This window comes from Protopterus annectens, chromosome 4.part0 (assembly GCF_019279795.1).
Source record: "Protopterus annectens isolate FY-2018-M chromosome 4.part0, PAN1.0, whole genome shotgun sequence".
Lineage (NCBI taxonomy): Eukaryota > Metazoa > Chordata > Ceratodontiformes > Protopteridae > Protopterus > Protopterus annectens.
Genome location: NC_056733.1, coordinates 926,601,157 through 926,619,624, shown reverse-complemented (window position 1 = coordinate 926,619,624; position 18,468 = coordinate 926,601,157). Strand labels below are relative to the sequence as shown.

Here is an 18,468-nt window from a genome sequence, read left to right as displayed (position 1 = left end):
GGGTTGCCAACTGGCTCATGGATAGAACCCACATGGTAAGAGTTGCGGAAGCTAGGTCTGACTCTAAACCGGTTACAAGTGGCGTTCCCCAGGGCTCAGTCCTAGGGACCCCTCCTGTTCGGCATATACTTCTCAGAGGTACAGGCAAGCACAGGAGGACTATGGCTGACCAAGTTTGCAGAAGACTGCAAACTAGGGGCTATAACTGACTATCCGGCTGTCAAAGACATCCTCCAAAATGGTCTCACTGAGACAGATACCTGGTGTCAAAACCACGGCCTCAAGCTAAATGCCAAAAAGTGCATAGTCATCCCCTTTGGAAAAAACAAAGTACCCACAAACTACCACGTAGTTGGTAGCCCCCTAAATACAGAAGACGTAATAAGGGATCTGGGGACCCAAGTAGATAGTAACCTCTCCTTTAATAATCACATTGCCAAAGTGGTTAGAAAATCCTTCTATATGGCCCACCTAATCACAAAAGGGTTTGCATCCAGATCAAAAGAGGTAATTGTGCCCCTCTACGCATCACTCATCAGACCCATCATAGAGTACAATGCACCATTTGGGATGCACCTTACAAGACACCTGCAACAGCTGGAAAGACCACAGAAGTACCTCACCAAGAGCTTAACTGGCCTCAAACAGATGCCCTATGCAGCTCAACTGAAGAAACACCAGCTGTACTCGGTTGCATACCGCCTACTCAGAGGTGATCTCTGCCTGACATACAAGGCCATGTCCAACCCAGAATTGATGGACATGCTCCACCTAAAGAAAACCACATGCTCTAGGGATCTAAACCTCACCACAACAATAAATAGGACATGCTGGAGGGGATAGATTCTTGTCCCAGAGACTTCCCATGCTCTGGAACAAGATTCCAGTCTACATTAGGCAGAGCTCCTCGCTAACCCTCTTCAAGAGAAACCTTGAAGAGTGGATGGGAAACAGAAAGTTTACCCCAGGGATCAATTCTATGGCTCTGCTAGACAGAGGCACAGGGAACTAATCTAAGGGGGCGGCAAAAGCTTATAAATGTCTTCCGGTAGATAGCCTAGTACCTACCTATGAACTTATGAACCTAAATGCTAGGAATCTCAGCATGAAACTGCACTCACTGGAAGCTGTCCTCACCTTGGAAGATGCAGACATTTTTGCAGTCTTGGAGACCTGGTTCAAGGCTGTGGAAAGCACCCCAGCCATAGCGGATTACACCATCTTCCACATGTTCAGACCTCAAACTGAAGGCGTGAAAACTAAAGCAGGCAGTGTATCAATCTTCATTAGTGATAAATACACCTCCAGACTGGGTAAACAGTATGATTCTCTGGAGACACTTTAGGTGCAATTAACTGTTGGTAGGACACCTGTTCAAGTCATTGCCAGCTACAGGACCCCCTCCATGAATCAGGACACCCACTCTGACTGTTTGGATCTACTAGAGTATATCAAGATATATCCGAACACCATGGTTTTAGGTGACTTTAACTACCCATCCATTGACTGGGTAAATTATTCATGCCAAAACTCACTTGCCCAAAGTTTCATAGACTTCGTTAACTCCAATGCCCTGGACCAGCTGGATGACACCCTCACAAGGGGTGCCATCATCCTGAATCTGGTGCTTACCAATATGGCGGACTACTGTAGCACCCCCACTGTAAGGTCCTGCACTGCATGGCGAGATCTGACCACACATCGGTCTCATTCGAAGTAGCTATCACACCTGACCTTCCCCCTTGCTAGGAGCAACTAAACTAAAAAAAGTACCTTCACTACACCACCTCCCTCAGACGGAACTTGCAACTATGTTGAGTTCTACACTAATGCTTTGTACGAACACCTCTATATACTTGCATGGACTCTGCCGTACCTGATGGGATCAAAACAAGCTCCTCAAGTAAGAGCAAACCTGCCTGGTGAACAACTACCATTAACAGGGTTTACAACAAGAGGAAGAAATTGCTGTCTAAGAATAAAAGGGAGCGAGCCCTCCTAAGCTGGAAACACTCCCTCCTCAGCGTAAACAAGCAAATAAGACTTCCTGCGAAGTCCTCCAAAACAAACTACAAGTCCATATTAACTTCTTCAACGAAGGACAACCACAAGGCATTCTGTAGTTAAATTCATAATCTAAAAAGAAAGGCCCAGATTTGTGCTGAGCTGGTAGTTAATGATACCACATATACTGAGCCTGTGGACATACAGTGATTTAAAAAGTGTACACATCCCTGTTAAAATGCCATTTTTTGTGATATAAAACAATGAGACCACAATAAATCATTTCATACCTTTTCCCACCTTTAATGTGACCTATAACCTGTACAGTTCAATTGAAAATCAATTCTTAGGGAAAAAATATAAAAAATAAAAAAAGTACAGTAAGCTGGTTGCATACGTGTGCACACCCTTAGACTAATACTTTGTTGAAGCACCTTTTGATTTAATTACAGCATTCAGTCTTCTTGGGTAGGAGTCTGTCAACATGGTATATCTTGACTTGGCAGTATTTGCCCACTCTTCCTTGCAAAAGCGCTCCAAATATGTCAGATTGCAAGGGCATTTCTTGTGCACAGCCCTCTTCAGGTCACCCCACGGATTTTCTATTGGATTTAGGTCTGGGCAATTCCAAAACTTTAAATGTTATGCTGTCCTTATCTCGCCTTCCTTCTTGCTGGTTTGGGTCTAGACCCTATCCCATCATGGCTAGCGAGAGTTACCCAGATCTTGATTGCCGCTTGAAGTTTCAAGATTGCTGGAAACTGGCTTAGACCAAGTTTTTGATTTTTTCTTCTATTTTTTGCTTAAATATCATAAAATATTTACAGGAAGACTTTACTGTAGATTAGTAGTTAATGTTTATTCTTAGGATTCTACCCATCTCCGTTTGGTGGTGGTGGTTGTTCAGGCTGTCGTGTTTCCTTCAGGCCTACTACCTCCCACTTCAGAATCTGTTTTTAGAGGATTCACCCTTTGCTGTCAGCCTGTTTCAGTTAGAGGGTTTCTCCTTATTCCCTCCTTCTCCCCTTTTCAGCGTAAGGAGTTAGCTGTTTAAGTTAGAGGCTCTCCTCGGTTGGGGGAGTTGTCGTTAACTTAGAGGCTCTCCCCCTTCCCATTACCTTCTGTTAAAAAAAAAATTTAGATATAGTGCTGCTATTGTTTGTTGTAGAGTGTTGATATTTCTTCCTTTTTTGCTACTTGTAGCTGTGGTTTTATTGTGCTTGTTGCTATTTGTACTACTCAGATATGCCAAAGAAGCATCCAAAGAATCCAAGCTTTCTGGATTCAAATAGTGCGACTCTTGCTCCCAAAAAATGTCCCTGACGGACATACTAGCTGAGTTTATTGCCTGGGAGCAGTACACCTGCAGGATTCTTTTTCCATTTGTCATGGATTCAGCGCTAGAGTCCTGCAGGAGCGTAAGAACAGACTCATTTTGAGAGGTTTATTAAAAGGGCCCTTTGAGGCATCAGTTGAAGGGAATCAGGCAAGAAAACCAGACAAATCCTCCAAACTGATATCTTCATCATTTCCGACCTCAGAGCCGTCGACGCAGAAAGACAAATCTTCCAGTTCATCAGATCCGAAACCTCTCTGGTCTGACAAGACTTTATCTCCTGCGGTTCCATCAGTGTCCTTGAACCATCTAGGAGTCACAAAAGAACAAGGTGTCCTTCCTTGGAACTGGTGCGGTCTGCTCCAAAGTCTCCACTTATCTAGTCTGTGGTGGGCAGTCACCAATCGTCCACCCCCTCCTCTGAGTCGTCCAGGAGCCTTTCAGACGATGATGTGGAGAGGGTGGTGAAGGGGCTACTCAAGATACCGGCTCTAGCAAAAATCTTATTGAGCCCAGCCCATATGGATGCATAAAAGACTATACATCCTCCCGAATCGTCTATTCCTCCTTTGACACACGAGCTCGGAGCCAAAGTGCATGGAAGTCATTGTGGTGGAACCATCAGTTCCGAAAACCTCCGGTCTCTCAGTTCTGACATCTGCTCCGATCTCCTTGATACCACCTTCTGTCAAGGGATCTGGGGGCTGACACTCCCTCATCCGCTCTGAGGGGGGAGTGGCATCGGACCCTTGTCCGAACCTACTCTCCCTCTTGGAGCTTCGGCGCAGGTGAGCTCTGCTCCCACATCAGCCTCTGAGCCATCACCCTCGCTGTGGGAAAGGTCTCTCTTTGGAGCCAGGGACCCTCTCTGGCTGGGATCGTGGTGCCTTCGAGGTGATGAGTGCGCTGTCCTCTCAGACAGCTCCACCCTCTGCTTCAGCTACACTGTCTCCTGTGGAGTCAGTGTCTCCCTTCTCACCACCCCCCCATTCTAAGCGTAGGGAACCAATGCCCCAGGGCTCCCCATTGGGTGACTCCCCCTCTTCTGAAACCTCCCCAGAGCACCCCTCTGCGGAGGTCCCTCGGAAGAGGACATGTAAGAGGAAGCATTTGGACTCCCCTGAGACTCTGACATCGGACACGGACTTGGAGGACTCAGAACGGTCCCCATGGTCCCCCTCTGAGGATGTCTCATTCTCGGACATCCTGGAAATCTTCAAGCAGAGGGGTGGCTGGAATTCCCTTTCCCCTTCTGAAGACAAGTTCGTGTACCTGGACGCATTCAGTTCTGGACCCTCCACCTCTTATGTGTCTCCTCCCTTCAACCCGTTACTAGGAGTAGTAAGTCGAAAGACGTGGAGCTCCCCAGAATCAATGGAACCAGTTCCACGGAAGCCGAGTAAGTTCATAACTGCACCAGAAGACAAATCTTTCCTGACCAAGTACGTGCCATTTGATGCTATGGTGGTGGCGGCGGCCACAAAGAAGGAATCAGCAGAAACCTCTACTTCTGTCTGTCCGCCGAACAGAGTCCCGCAAGATGGACAGCTACTTGAAGCGTCTTTCTTCAATGGCCTTTACCCTTACGGCACTGAATTATTTATCCCATTTCACCCTTCTCCGGAGGCAGGATCCTACAGTTGCAGGAGCAACAGATAGAACTGCTTCTCAGCTTGTGACCTTATCTTCTGTAGTTAACTCCTCCATGCGGCTTATTTCCTATGCAGCCAATGGAACAAGCAGGGCAGCAGACACAGGAGTCGCCTTATGGAGACATTCCTGGATGCGCCTTTGTCAGTTTGCAGAGCCCTTCAAGTCCTCCTTTACCAATGCCCCTTTTAATGGCTTGTCATTGTTCGGGCCCAAGGTAAAAGACTTTCACCAGGTGCGAGCAAGATGGCAAGACTCTCTCTGCCGTGGGAGTGCATTTTTCCGCGCCTACTCAACCTTATCCCAAAGGTCAGAAAGGCGGAAAAATGTGATTCCAGAAAACCCAGGGAGCTTTGCCTGACGCACGTGGTGATTTTTTTCCCCCCAGAGGCAGAGGGGGAATAATAATGGGAGATGCCACCCTTGCGGCAGAGGGGGTCAGCAGAGTCATGGCGACAGAAATACGTTTTCTGGTAGGTTCTTCCAGCACTGCTGAAAGGAGGCCCGCCTGTCACTGTACCTAGAAGCCTGGCAAAGTATCATAAAAGACACATGGGTACAGTCGGTCATATCCAGGGGATACAGTATTCCTTTCCCCATGCCACCTTTCCCCAGAAAACGAAAATCCATCCCAGATGTGCCACCCAATCTAAGGAAACAAGCAACCCTAGAAGTTCAAAGGTTGCTAAGAAAACGAGTCATCCAAGAAGTCCCTGCAGACCAAATCTGATACGGAACTTACTCAAGGTTCTTTTTAATACCAAAGAGAACAGGGGACTGGAGGCCTATTTTGGATCTCAGCAGACTCAACAAGTCTGCCAAGAAGACAAAGTTCCAGATGGTGACACTGCAGTCCATACTTCCCTTCCTGGGAAAGGACAATTGGATGTGCTCCATCGAACTCCAGGATGTGTACTACCATATCAAGATGGACAGGTGATCCAGGAGATTTCTACGCTTCCGTCTGGGAGCCAGTCACTACCAGTTCAGAGCTCTGCCCTTTGGCCTCACCACAGCCCCCAGGGTGTTCACCAAATCCATGGTAGTAGTCACAGCTCATCTGAGGCATCTAGGATTCCAGGTGTTTCCATATCTAGAAAACAGGCTCCTTACCGCTGCCACCGAGTATTGACTAACCGAGGCAAGGGACACCACAATCCACCTCTGCTCTCAGCTAGGCATCACTGTAAACTACAAAAAGTCTGCCTTGTTGTCCTGTCAATATATTACATTTATAGGGGCATATTTAGATACCAAAGGCATGATAGCAAAATTGCTTCAGGAGAGAGGGTGTTGACCAGTCGACATCAGGTAGCAATTTTAATCGGGAGGAAAAAGACTCACGCAAGATTTGTTCTAAAAGTCCTGGGCTCAATGGTGGCAGCAAAAACACTAGTTCCTTGGCGCGCTTCCAGATGAGGTTGTTACAGTGGTTCCTATTTGCTCAATGGTCTATGTAAGATCTACCAATGTCCCATGAAATTCTCATCATGGAGACCTGTAAGAAGGACCTAAAATGGTGGCTTCAGTTTACGTAGCTGATGATAGGCAGACCGTTCGTCCTCGCCCAACCAGTGGCCACGGACGCTTCCCAGATAGGGTGAGGCGGCATTATCTGGGACAGACTGTTCATGGGACTTGGCAACAACACGATTACCACTTTCACATCATCGTCCTAGACATGAGAGCGGTGCTCCTGGCATTGCAAGCACTACACAGCTCTCCACCCACGGGGACGATTGCAATTCAGATTGACAACATGTTAGTAGTATGGCGCATTAGCAAGCAAGGTGGAACCAGATCCTACCCCTTGTGTCGAGAGGCTGTAAGATTGTGGCAGTGGACAATGTCTTCCCAACGCTTCCTGATTGCGACACACATTCCAGGACAATCCAACATGATGGAGGACAAGCTAAGCAGGGTCCCTGAATCAGATTTTTCACAAGTGGGCCCAGCCTTGCTGCGACCTTTTTGCCACCTCCATCAATGCCAAATGCAGCAGCTATTTCCCTTTAGTCCCCCCACTGGGACATTCACCCAGGGATGCTCTTGTTCACGATTGGCCCCCGGGCCTTTTGTATGCCTTTCCCCCATTCCCTCTGATACCCAAGGTTCTTCAGAAAGCAAAATCATTGGGTTGCAAGCTAATACTCATTGCCCTTTACTGGCCTCGTCAAATCTGGTTCCCGTTTCTATGGTCCCTTCTTCAGGAGGAGCCTTGGATCCTGGACCCAGTTCCAGATCTGCTTGTGCGTCAGTTGGGCACACTCCACTCTTCCTTACAGGCCCCTCAAGCTGACAGCTTGGTTCCTCCACTTCCCATGTTAGCCAGGCTTCCTGACATCTCCCCTGCAGTACAACATATTCTAATTTCCTCTCACAAATCCTCAACAAGAAAACTTTATAGTAGCAAATGGAAATGGTTCTCTTGATGGGCAGCCAGAAATAGTATCGATCCTTTTACTGCACTTACTTCGAAGATCCTTGAATTTCTCGTTGAAACCTTTAACCAAGGAGCAGCAGCAGCAACTGTCCGAGTTCAGCTGGCTGCTATTTCCAACTTTCATGTGGGAGAAATGGGTTCCAATGTTATGTCCCACAGGCTATGCAAAGCTTTTCTAAAGGGTATTATCCTTTTGAAACCCCCAATAAGAGAACCACCTCCTCCTTGGGATCTAAATTTAGTCCTAGCTGCCTTGATTCTTCCTCCATTCGAACAGGCTAATACTTGTCCTCTAAAAATTTTGACTTGGAAAATTATTTTCTTGACTGCCATTACCTCAGCTAGGAGGATATCAGAATTACAAGCTCTATCTATTCCTTCCCCTTATTTAATTTTTCACAAAGATAGGGTTTCTCTCAGAACCCTCCCCTCCCTCCTACCAAAAGTTTGCTCAGAGTTCAATCTGAACCAATCAGTAGAACTACCTGTATTCTTCACGGATCATGGCAACAAGGCAGAGTATAAACTCCACCAACTGGATGTTCATAGGCAGTTACATTTTTACTTGCACAGGACACAATAATTCCGGAAATCTGACCAATTGTTTGTATCCTTTGCAGAGAATAGAAAAGGAACTATCAAAATGGCTTTCAGACACCATCACTTATTGTCTATAACTTACAGAACAAACAGCTGCCAGGAAAGATTTGAGGATACTCAACTAGGGCCTTGTCTACCTCTACTGCCTTTCAGGCCAGGCTGCGTTTAGACTCAATTTGTGCAACAGCTACATGGGTTAATCTCCATACCTTCATCACTCATTACAAAGTAGATGTGGCCTCCCGGAACAGGGCATCCTTTGGTTCCACGGTTCTGAAGAGTATTCCCTTGAGCCACCCAAGATGAAGGTGCTGGGGACACGGTCCCAACCAGCAAGAAGGAAGGCGAGATAGGGACAACATAATATAAAGAAGTTATGTACTCACCATAACATTCCATGTTTGTGTTCCTTGATCTCGCCTTCCTTCTTGCATCCCACCCTCCTTCCCCCTCCTGGATGATCGAGAGGAATTATCCATACTTTGGCTATATAGGCCTTGATTCCCTTCTGCCTTATGAATTGGGTAGACTGAGTCTTTCTACAAATATAACTGTTGCTAGGCATGATGGGATAAGGTCTAGCCTTGAGCTAGTGGAAGCTCTCGAGCTCTAGAATGTGGCCGAGTCGGAGCAGAGGATCGGCTCCGAACCCAACCAGCAAGAAGGAAGGCGAGATCAAGGACAACAAGCATGGAATGTTATGGTGAGTACATAACTTTTTTTTTTTCTTTTGGTGAAGCCATTCTTTTGTTTATTTGGATGTACGCTTGGGGTCATTGTTGTGTTGAAAGGTGATATTCCTTTTCGTCTTCAGCTTTTTAGCAGACGCCTGAAGGTTTTGGGCCAAAAGTGCCTGGTATTTGGAACTGTTTATAATTCCCTCCACCTTTACTAGAGACGCAGTTCTAGCTGAAGAAAAGCAACCCCAAAGCATGGTATTGCAACCACCATGCTTCACTGTGGGGATGGTGTTCTTTTGGTGATTCGAACTGTTGCTTTTGCCCCAAACGAACCTTTTGGTATTGTGGCCAAAAAGTTCAACCTTGGTGTCATCAGACCACAACACATTTTCCCACATGCTTTTGGGAGACTTGTATTGTTTTGCAAATTTTAGAAGGGCCTGGATGTATTTCCATGTAAGAAAAGGCTTCCATTTTGCAACCCTATCCCATAGCCCAGACGTGGAGAATTCAGGAGATTATCACATGTAGTACACAACCAGTACTTGCCAGAAATTCTTACAGCTCCTTCAGTGTTGCTGTAGGTCTCTCTTCATCTTGTCTTTTCATAAATTTTGGAGGGACATCCAGTTCTTTGCAACGTTACTGTTGTCCCATATTTTCTCCACTTTTTGATGACTGTCTGCACTGTGTTTCATGGTATATCCAATGCTGTGGAAATTTTTTTGTACCCTTCTCCTGACTGATACCTTTCAACAATGGGATCCCTTTGATGCTTTGTAAGCTCTCTGCGAATCATTGCTTTTGCTGTAGCAGGCAACTGAGTAAATGTTAGGAAATTCCTACTAAGACAGCTAAATGTTATTGGTGGTTAATCAGAGAGTCTTTAATTGATGGCAGGTGTGTACTGAAGAAGACTGAATGCTGTAATTACATCAAAAGGTGCTTCAAAAGGATTAGTTTATGGATGTGCACACTTATGCAACCAGCTTATTGTACATTTTTTATTTTTTCTATTTTTTTTCCCCTAACACATTTGTTTCTCGATTGAATTGCACAGGTTATAGGTCACATTAAAGGTGGGAAACGTTTTGAAATGATTTATTGTGGTCTCATTTTTTTATATCACAAAAACCTGGCATTTTAACAGGGGTGTGTACACTTTTTGTATCCACTGTAGCTAACCTGTTGGCCGACAGGTTCTGTGAAAAGTTCACTCCCCTGTCCCTGACACACGTACCCATGACATCCCTACCACCTGTCCCCTATTTTGCATCTCTAAAGAGCAGGCCATAAATGCTTTCTCTAAGGCCAAAAACACAGCATCGGTGAAACCTTATAAACATTTTAGACTGGCACCTTACATGGGCTCCAGCATGAATTAAAAACACCATTGGGTACTCTCTTCAATCAGTCTAAGCACTGGTTTCATACCAGCTGAATGGAAAACAGCCACCGTTATTCCCTTGCACAAAGGTGGTGCTTCCCCTGACCCCAGGAACTATAGACTTATTAGCCTGACTAGCCTTATCTGCAAGGCCATGGAGTGAATCATCCTGGACCTTGTTGATCATTGAAATTGCTACACCCAATGACTACAATGTCTTGCATAGAGAGAGAGAGAAAGAGAGAGACAAAGTCATAAAATATCAGGATTTGCAGGAGGAGATAAGGGCAATGTGGAAGAAGGGTACCCAGACAGTTCCAGTAGTAGTAGGGGCAAAGAATTTGCAGTCATACTTGGATATGTTGCCCGTACATGCAACTCCATACGAGTTGCAGAGGGAGTCATTACTGGGCACATTGCTGGTGCTGCAAAGAGCAGTACTGGCTGACATCAAAGATTGAAACAGTACTAATTTCATGAACTTTAATTGTACTTTAACTTATGAATGGGGTCCATTCCCATCATGGTATTAGAAACCAAAAGACTAGGAGAAATAAAAAAAAAAAGAGAGAAAGACCTTATCAGCAAAAATATAGGTAATCTGCAAACAATTGGCCCTACTCAGTTTGGATTTGTCAAAGGGAGGTCATGCCTTTTAAACCTGGTAGACTTCTTTGAGATAGTCACCAAGGCCCTGGACAAAGGGAAATCTGTGCATACAGCCTACCTTGACACTATCCCCCACTTGGGCATCATTGAGAAACTCACCCAACTAGTCATCAACCCTTATATCGTTAGATGGGTCCCCTAACTGGATCAGTGATAGATCTCATGTACTCAAAATAGGGGAATCCACCTCCAACAGCAGACCTGCAACCAGTGGTGTTCCACAGGGATCAGTCCTGGGACCTCTACTGTTTGGACTCTCTCTCTGAATGCAAGCAAAAACTAAAGGTCTGTGGCTGACAGTTTGGTGATGACTGCCAACTGGGAGCGGTCATAGAATCTCCAAATTATGTCACATCCTACAACAGGGTCTTAAACAAATGATAGGTGCCAAAGTCATGGCCTTAAACTCAATTCAAAAAATGTATTCTCATTCCTTTCAGTAAAACCAATGTGCGTGGTAACTACCACATCAATAGCAACACCTTAAGTATGCACTCAGTGGTGAGGGATTTGGGCACACAGGTTGACCAGCAAACATCTTTCACCACCATGTCTCCACAGTGGTAAGAAGGGCATTCTGTATTGCTCATCTCATAAGTAAGGGAATTGCTGCCAGAAAAAAAAGTTATAACCTCCCTGTACTCTTCCCTCATCAGGCCAGTAATTGAGTACAACGCCCCTTTTGATATGTACCTTTCCAAGCACCTGCACCAATTGGAGAAGCCACAAAGGTTCCTCACATGGAAATTTCAAGGTGGTCAGCATCTGTCCTATGTGGATCCTCTGAAATCACTGTCAATTTATTCTGTTTTATACAGACTACTCAGAGGTGATCTCTGCCTTACATACAAGGCAGTCTGACCCTGCTTTATTGGAAATGCTGCATCTCCGTAATTCAGATGGTACATGGGTTACTTGATCTAAAGACCTTAACCTGGTATGTGACATTAATAGAACCTGTTGGAGGGACAGATTTGTCTCCCAGCGGTTACCACACCTTTGGAACAGACTCCCACTTCATGTCAAACAGAGCACTTCTTTGGCCCTCTTCAAAGACAATCTGGACAATTGGATGGATGACCATACATTCACCCCGGGGTTCCCTTCTTGAACAGGGGCAATAGGCGCTGATTGTGGAAATAGGGGTAAGAACTTGGCTAGGCTTGTAAGGTCCCTAGGACCATTAGCCTAGTAACTTCCTATGATCCTGTAATAGTGGTTTACGGTAGCATTTAAGTGCATTCTACTGTAATCACTGTAACTTCCTGTGATGCTGTAATAGTGGTTTACGGTAGAATTTAAGTCCATTCTACTGTAATCACTGTAGGAGCACCAATACCAATCAGTATTATTGTTCCCCTTTTCCTTTGTCCTTCATATTCTGCTGAATGTCCACCCTGAAATTATTTTTGTCAAATTGCCATGCTCATTTAATACAACTTTTTCTACTGTAACAAGGTATTTGCACCCTACACCACTTGGTATATTTTAATACGGTCTCCTTTTTGTCTATACTTGTAAGACCTTTAAAGACTATGGTAATGTGGACTGAGTAGCCGATGTGATAGAAAGCGATTAGTCCCGCCTGTTATGTGACTGTTCCTTTGAAGTGTAGTTCTGACTTCTTGCTTACATGCACACGTTGTTGGGTGGGGCTGATTCTGTGTGATGCAGATGATGCTTCTCATCTCCATTTGAACCAGCGTCACATGTTTCAAGACTGTTTAGTTCTTATTAAAAATCTTCTATTAAGAACTAGTACAGCAGTTACCCTACCACCTTACTCTAATATCAGCTGTTATGGTGAGCTTCTTAATGAACTTGTGCCCTACATTGGATGTAGAAGCCTGGGGGGCAGTCTGTGGTAGCAGAGTTTGGGGAGTTTATTGCTGTTTCCTGGTCAGTTTTTAACATTTGGTACTTGAGTTGCGTAGATTTCTTACTGCATACATCTGTTTGTTTCATTCCAGGCCATCATCAACGCTTTGGGTCATGAGAGAAGAAACCGAGTTTTGGCTGGGCTGTATATGGGCCGCTCTGATACTCAGCTGGTTATTCGTCAGGCTTCGTTACATGTTTGGAAGATTGTGGTTTCTAACACACCCCGTACCCTAAGAGAAATATTGCCAACACTTTTTGGACTTCTACTAGGATTCTTGGCCAGTACCTGCGTGGACAAACGAACAGTAAGTGTTGCTTTTTCATAAGCTATCAGAAGTTGATTACAAAAATAGTTTTTGTAAGAAAGTGAACATGAAGACAGCAGTCATTCTGGTAATCTTAACGTCGACTTAATTGTGTACTTACCGGGTGTTGCATTAGACAAATGGAAAGCTTTGTTTTTCTGTATACCATTCTGTTGCATTGCATATGCCACTTGTCTCCAGTGGAAGCAGATCTCTTAACACGGGGCACATTTTTTTGAGTACATTAATACAAAATTTTAATTCATGTTTTTCATAGAGTGTAATATACTTCTGAAAGAATCCCAGGGAACCTAGGCATTTTCATACCCCATCATTGTGCCTAGATGAGCTTTCTAAGTGAAAAGCAGAAATCCTACCTTCGTGGTTTAAGATGATAGGCCACGTGCATGTCTACTTGTAGTTTAAGCACTGGGAGGTGCTTACCTGTAAGTCGGGTGTGCTCTCGGTCTCTGTGTGGTTGGAGTATTTGTATTCCAGCTGTGATAGTTTGTTTGGGGCGGGGTCAGTAGTAAGCAGACGAAGTGGCTCCCTTTGCCTCCTTTTTATGCTAACTTATAATTACAAGAAACATGTAATTGTTTGTTTCGTGACTGTTGAACCCCTGTGTTTCTCTCTCCTTCTAGCAGGTTAACTTTGAGTTGTTTGTGGATTTTATGTGGAATTGCTTGTGTAACTTCTGATTGAATAGTACAGTTCTTTGCTTGTTGTGTGTGGATTTTAAGAATCTCTTGTGTAACTTCTGATTGACTAGCACAGCTCTGTGCTTGTTGTGTGTGGATTTCATTTGGAATCTCGTAGGTAACTTCTGATTGAATAGTACAGCTCTTTGCTCGCAACCTTCCCTTGCAGAGCTGTAATACTTTGTGTGCAAAGTAAACTGCATGCACCCCCCTCATAAAAAGATCCCTTTGATGCAAGCCTCTGAACTTCCCGTCAACCAGTGGCAGCCCTTAGTTAAGGTATTACTAGCAATTGTCGAGGGGGGGTCATCATGTTCCTGCTCTTATATGGTGCCACTGAGGTAACACAGGAAATCCTAGACTCTCAACAGCTGTGTTCTCATGATTTCTCTGGGTTTTTTTTTTTTTTTTTTGACTGCCAGCCTTTATTTTGAACCAGCTGCACATCTAACCTAGTGCCAGTCTCCTTTTTTATAAACAATAACCATGATTTTAGTTACTATCAAAACTTTCTGGCAGCTAATTTATAAGGCATATGTAAGTTAGAGATGGTATCCTTAAGTCCAGACTAGGGGGCTAAATGAACTGAAGACCAGCGTACGTTTGGTGTTCCAGTTTGCCCACTTTTCTGAGCTTATTCATTTTAATGTTCCTAGCCCAAATGCTGGTCAAAGTCACCATCACTTGCCCCATTTAAATTTGCTCTTAATTTGTATACATGTTTTGATCAAATACAAGGTCCTGGTGTAGTTGGGGATGTTCCTTTGAAGACAAAAGCTGTTATCTATTGTTAGCTCCCATGCAAAAATGTGTCATTCTGCAGATTTTTAATTCATAATATCATTTAATAATGGGTGATAGTGCATTAGCCCAGTCATACAACTGACCCCCCCCCCCCCAACACACACAGTTGGCTGAGTCTCCAAGTGGAGTTAAGAAAAAGAATTTTGGGATTTCTTTCCACCCTAAAGTAACTCATCTGGTGCTGATACTGTATGTAAGAGATGATCTGTTAACTGTACCTTTATTCTAGAGTCCCTCATCAGTATGGATTTGAGGACTCCGTATTAAAGCATTTCTCTTCCTACGTCACAGAAAATATCCTTTGCACTCATTCTAGGTAATTCAGTTGCCATGAGTTGCATATTCCAGGCAGGAGTCCCACCAGGCTTAGTCAGGCAATCATTACTTTTCAGTTTTTTGTAAATAACCTGCCTAATGATTTTCCATCAGTCAGCTGCACCCCTTGTTTGCAGATACCATCATAGTCCTTGGCTCAAATGTTAGTGTTAAGAGTGTTACAAGGTAATGTACAAAAAGACTGTCCTTAGCTGTGGAAGTGGCTGAATGTCAGGGGTTTAGTAAACAGCTGTAAGAAATCCACAGCAGTGCAGTTTGAAGTCCATTGAAAGCCTGAAGGTCCATGATAAGCTAACTATGGAGGTGTGGCGATCCGGTAAACTAACCACCATGCGACGTAGAAAATAATACTATGGAAGTATGACGATCCGGTAAACTAACCACCATGCGACGTAGAAAATAATACTATGGAGGTGTGATGATCCAGTAAACTAACCACCATGCGACGTAGAAAATAATACTATGGAAGTATGACGATCCGGTAAACTAACCACCATGCGACGTAGAAAATAATACTATGGAGGTGTGACGATCCAGTAAACTAACCACCATGCGACGTAGAAAATAATACTATGGAGGTATGATGATCAGGCTTCCTATGAAGACCAGGAACTTATAAGCTTATCAGTCAAACTTTCTGGTCTTTGAACATGCCTGCATGGTCTTTTTCCAAGAATGTAATGCACTAGATAACATTGCGTGTTCATCACAACCAAGAATGAGAGTTTGCATCCTCTTGTATTACATGTAGAAAGGTCGTGCGACTAGGATGTACAGAAGACCAACGGACAATGATGTACATTTTAGTACCATTCTCTTCCTCTATTTCAATGTTCACGAGTGAAGATCGGTGTGAACTAAGTAAAAGTTACATTCTAGGGAAGCTAACACGATTCCCAACTTGTCAGTGTGATGTTGGTAAGACATTCTCTTCCTCTATTTCAATGTTCACGAGTGAAGATCGGTGTGAACTAAGTAAAAGTTACATTCTAGGGAAGCTAACACGATTCCCAACTGTCAGTGTGATGTTGGTAAGACATTCTCTTCCTCTATTTCAATGTTCACGAGTGAAGATCGGTGTGAACTAAGTAAAAGTTACATTCTAGGGAAGATAACACGATTCCCAACTGTCAGTGTGATGTTGGTAAGACATTCTCTTCCTCTATTTCAATGTTCACGAGTGAAGATCGGTGTGAACTAAGTAAAAGTTACATTCTTGGGAAGCTAACACGATTCCCAACTGTCAGTGTGATGTTGGTAAGACATTCTCTTCCTCTATTTCAATGTTCACGAGTGAAGATCGGTGTGAACTAAGTAAAAGTTACATTCTAGGGAAGCTAACACGATTCCCAACTGTCAGTGTGATGTTGGTAAGACATTCTCTTCCTCTATTTCAATGTTCACGAGTGAAAATCGGTGTGAACTAAGTAAAAGTTACATTCTAGGGAAGCTAACACTATTCCCAACTGTTAGTGTGATGTTGGTAAGATAGCAGCAGTCAGAGAAGCTACTGTCAATGGCTAGATACATGCTTGAGAGTACTTTCTTGGTGCTTTTTCCTTCTCTGCCTGCTGACCATCAGTCCCTTATCGGCAAAGAGTTTTTTCATTCCCCTGCCACTGAAGAGTCACCAGCATAAATGGAAGGGAGTCATGAAAGTGTTTTGTGCCCCTGTTTGCACCTGCTGGTGCCAGCTATAAGGGTGAATCCAGTGGACCCTAACCCCATCCCTGGTAGCTAAAGTGGACACTTGTGTCACAGTGAGGGCCATAAATGCATTCTCCTTGCACATGTTTATTCCTACATGCAAGATTGCAAGCCTTGTTGAGCTAGGCCCATGCCCCCATTCTTGACTGCATTTAGAGCTAGGTCCATGCCTCCACCCTAGGCCGCATTTAGAGCCAGGCCCATGCCCCCATTCTTAGCTACATTAAGAGCCAGGCCCGTGCCCCCACTCTTGGCTGCATTTCAATATCAGCAAGTCCCCATTTACTGGTGCCAGTCAGCTAGACAGAACCACCACCATTTCCCTTCAAGATGGGTATGCCAGCATCGGCCATTCATTGCCATGTTCCTTGATCCAGCAGTTCTGTACCTTAGTCAGGGCTTTATCCATCTTGCACCATCCATGTGGGGCTGCTAGTGGAATGTCGGCATTCAAAATGCTGAGTGCTGAAAAGGCAAAAAAAAAAAAAAAAAAATGAAAACCCAGTGAAGAGTGAATCTTGAAAGTCACTCTTCTCCTTAAAACTTCTTTTTGCAGGAGAGCAAGTCCCCCTCATCCCCCAAACTTCTGTATACCAACTCTGAGATGGCAATACCTCAGAGAAAAGTGAATATTCTGAGAAATGGCATCTCAGACTTTGTATATGTAAGTCATCCTTTTGGCACTTCAGTCTTCATGTTTTGGGACTTGCTCTTGCTAGTCCCGACATTTCAAATGGTTACCTGCACAAGGAGCTGACCCACTAGTTTGAGTGTGACCATTAGCTACATGGGGTCATGTTACTGGGAAGGTAGGACATTGGGTGTTAGCTGGACAAAGAAAAAACACAGAAAATAGATACTATCCAGAAAAACCACCAGCACGGGAGGCAGGAAAATGAGGTGAAAGGAAGAATCCTTTAATCCAACAAAATATACGTTCTGGTACCTCGGCAGTTCGCCTTAATGGAACATTTACCATGTACATGCATCTTCCTTTTATATACTTATCAATCAATCAATCAATTAATCTATTCCACATTGTCAATTATATCATTATTCAATTCATTTTTCAGTTTTATGAAAAAACAAAATAAGTACAATATTTAATGCATCTCTTAAATGTGTTCACTAAATGCGATCATTAAATACTACATTTTTACAAACATTTTTACAAACATTAATCATTTTCCACCTAAAACGTATTTAATGCCCACATAACTTTAATATATTGCTGCTGAATACATAAATTTAATATATAAATAACGATCAATATATCCTCAAATTCATTTTTTCAAGATTATAATGACTATATGTCACATAAATATGACTAAAATGTCAAAATTTAAATAAAAGACTCAATTTTATATCACTAACCCACTCTCCAAATTCATTCCCCTAGGAAATAACGTGTGATATCCCAAAATCATTTTATGTTCCAACCTACATAATGCAGTCTTGAAATTCTCTACACAAACATGGGGTCTAGCCAACACGCTAAATAAAAAACCATCAACACTCCCATTATGTGAATTAATAAAATGGGAAGCTACTGGACTTTCCATGTTGCCCCTTCTTATATCCCCCAAGTGCTCTAAAATGCGCACTTTAACCCTTCTAGTGGTCTGTCCAATGTACCATAAAGGTATACTACAATTACACCCTAAAATATTCACCACCCCAAATCACTGACAATCAAATTTTTCAAATGCAAAATATCTTTTGCCATTAATTTTCAAACCATGCATGTTTTTTACTTTCCCACATACTGAACATCGCCCACAACAATACATACCAACATTTCTGTCAGTAGAATATATAAATTTTCTATTTAACAATTCTTTTAAATTACAATATCTACTGTAAGAAAAGGTTACATGTTTGGGAAATAGATGTCCTACACTAGGATCATCACTAACAACATGCCAAAATTCTTTCAAAATTTGTTCCACCTGCCTCCCGTGCTGG

At 43.6% G+C, this 18,468-nt stretch overlaps 1 protein-coding gene across 1 annotated transcript in view; it reads left to right on the top strand.

Annotated features, from left to right (window-relative positions):
• Positions 1–18,468, top strand: part of GCN1 (GCN1 activator of EIF2AK4) — a gene marked incomplete in the record, with an annotated part of 2,100,248 nt that overhangs the window by 1,536,140 nt on the left and 545,640 nt on the right. The window contains 1 exon segment of the mRNA XM_044068902.1: positions 12,740–12,955. Coding sequence (XP_043924837.1) covers positions 12,740–12,955 — 216 coding nt within the window.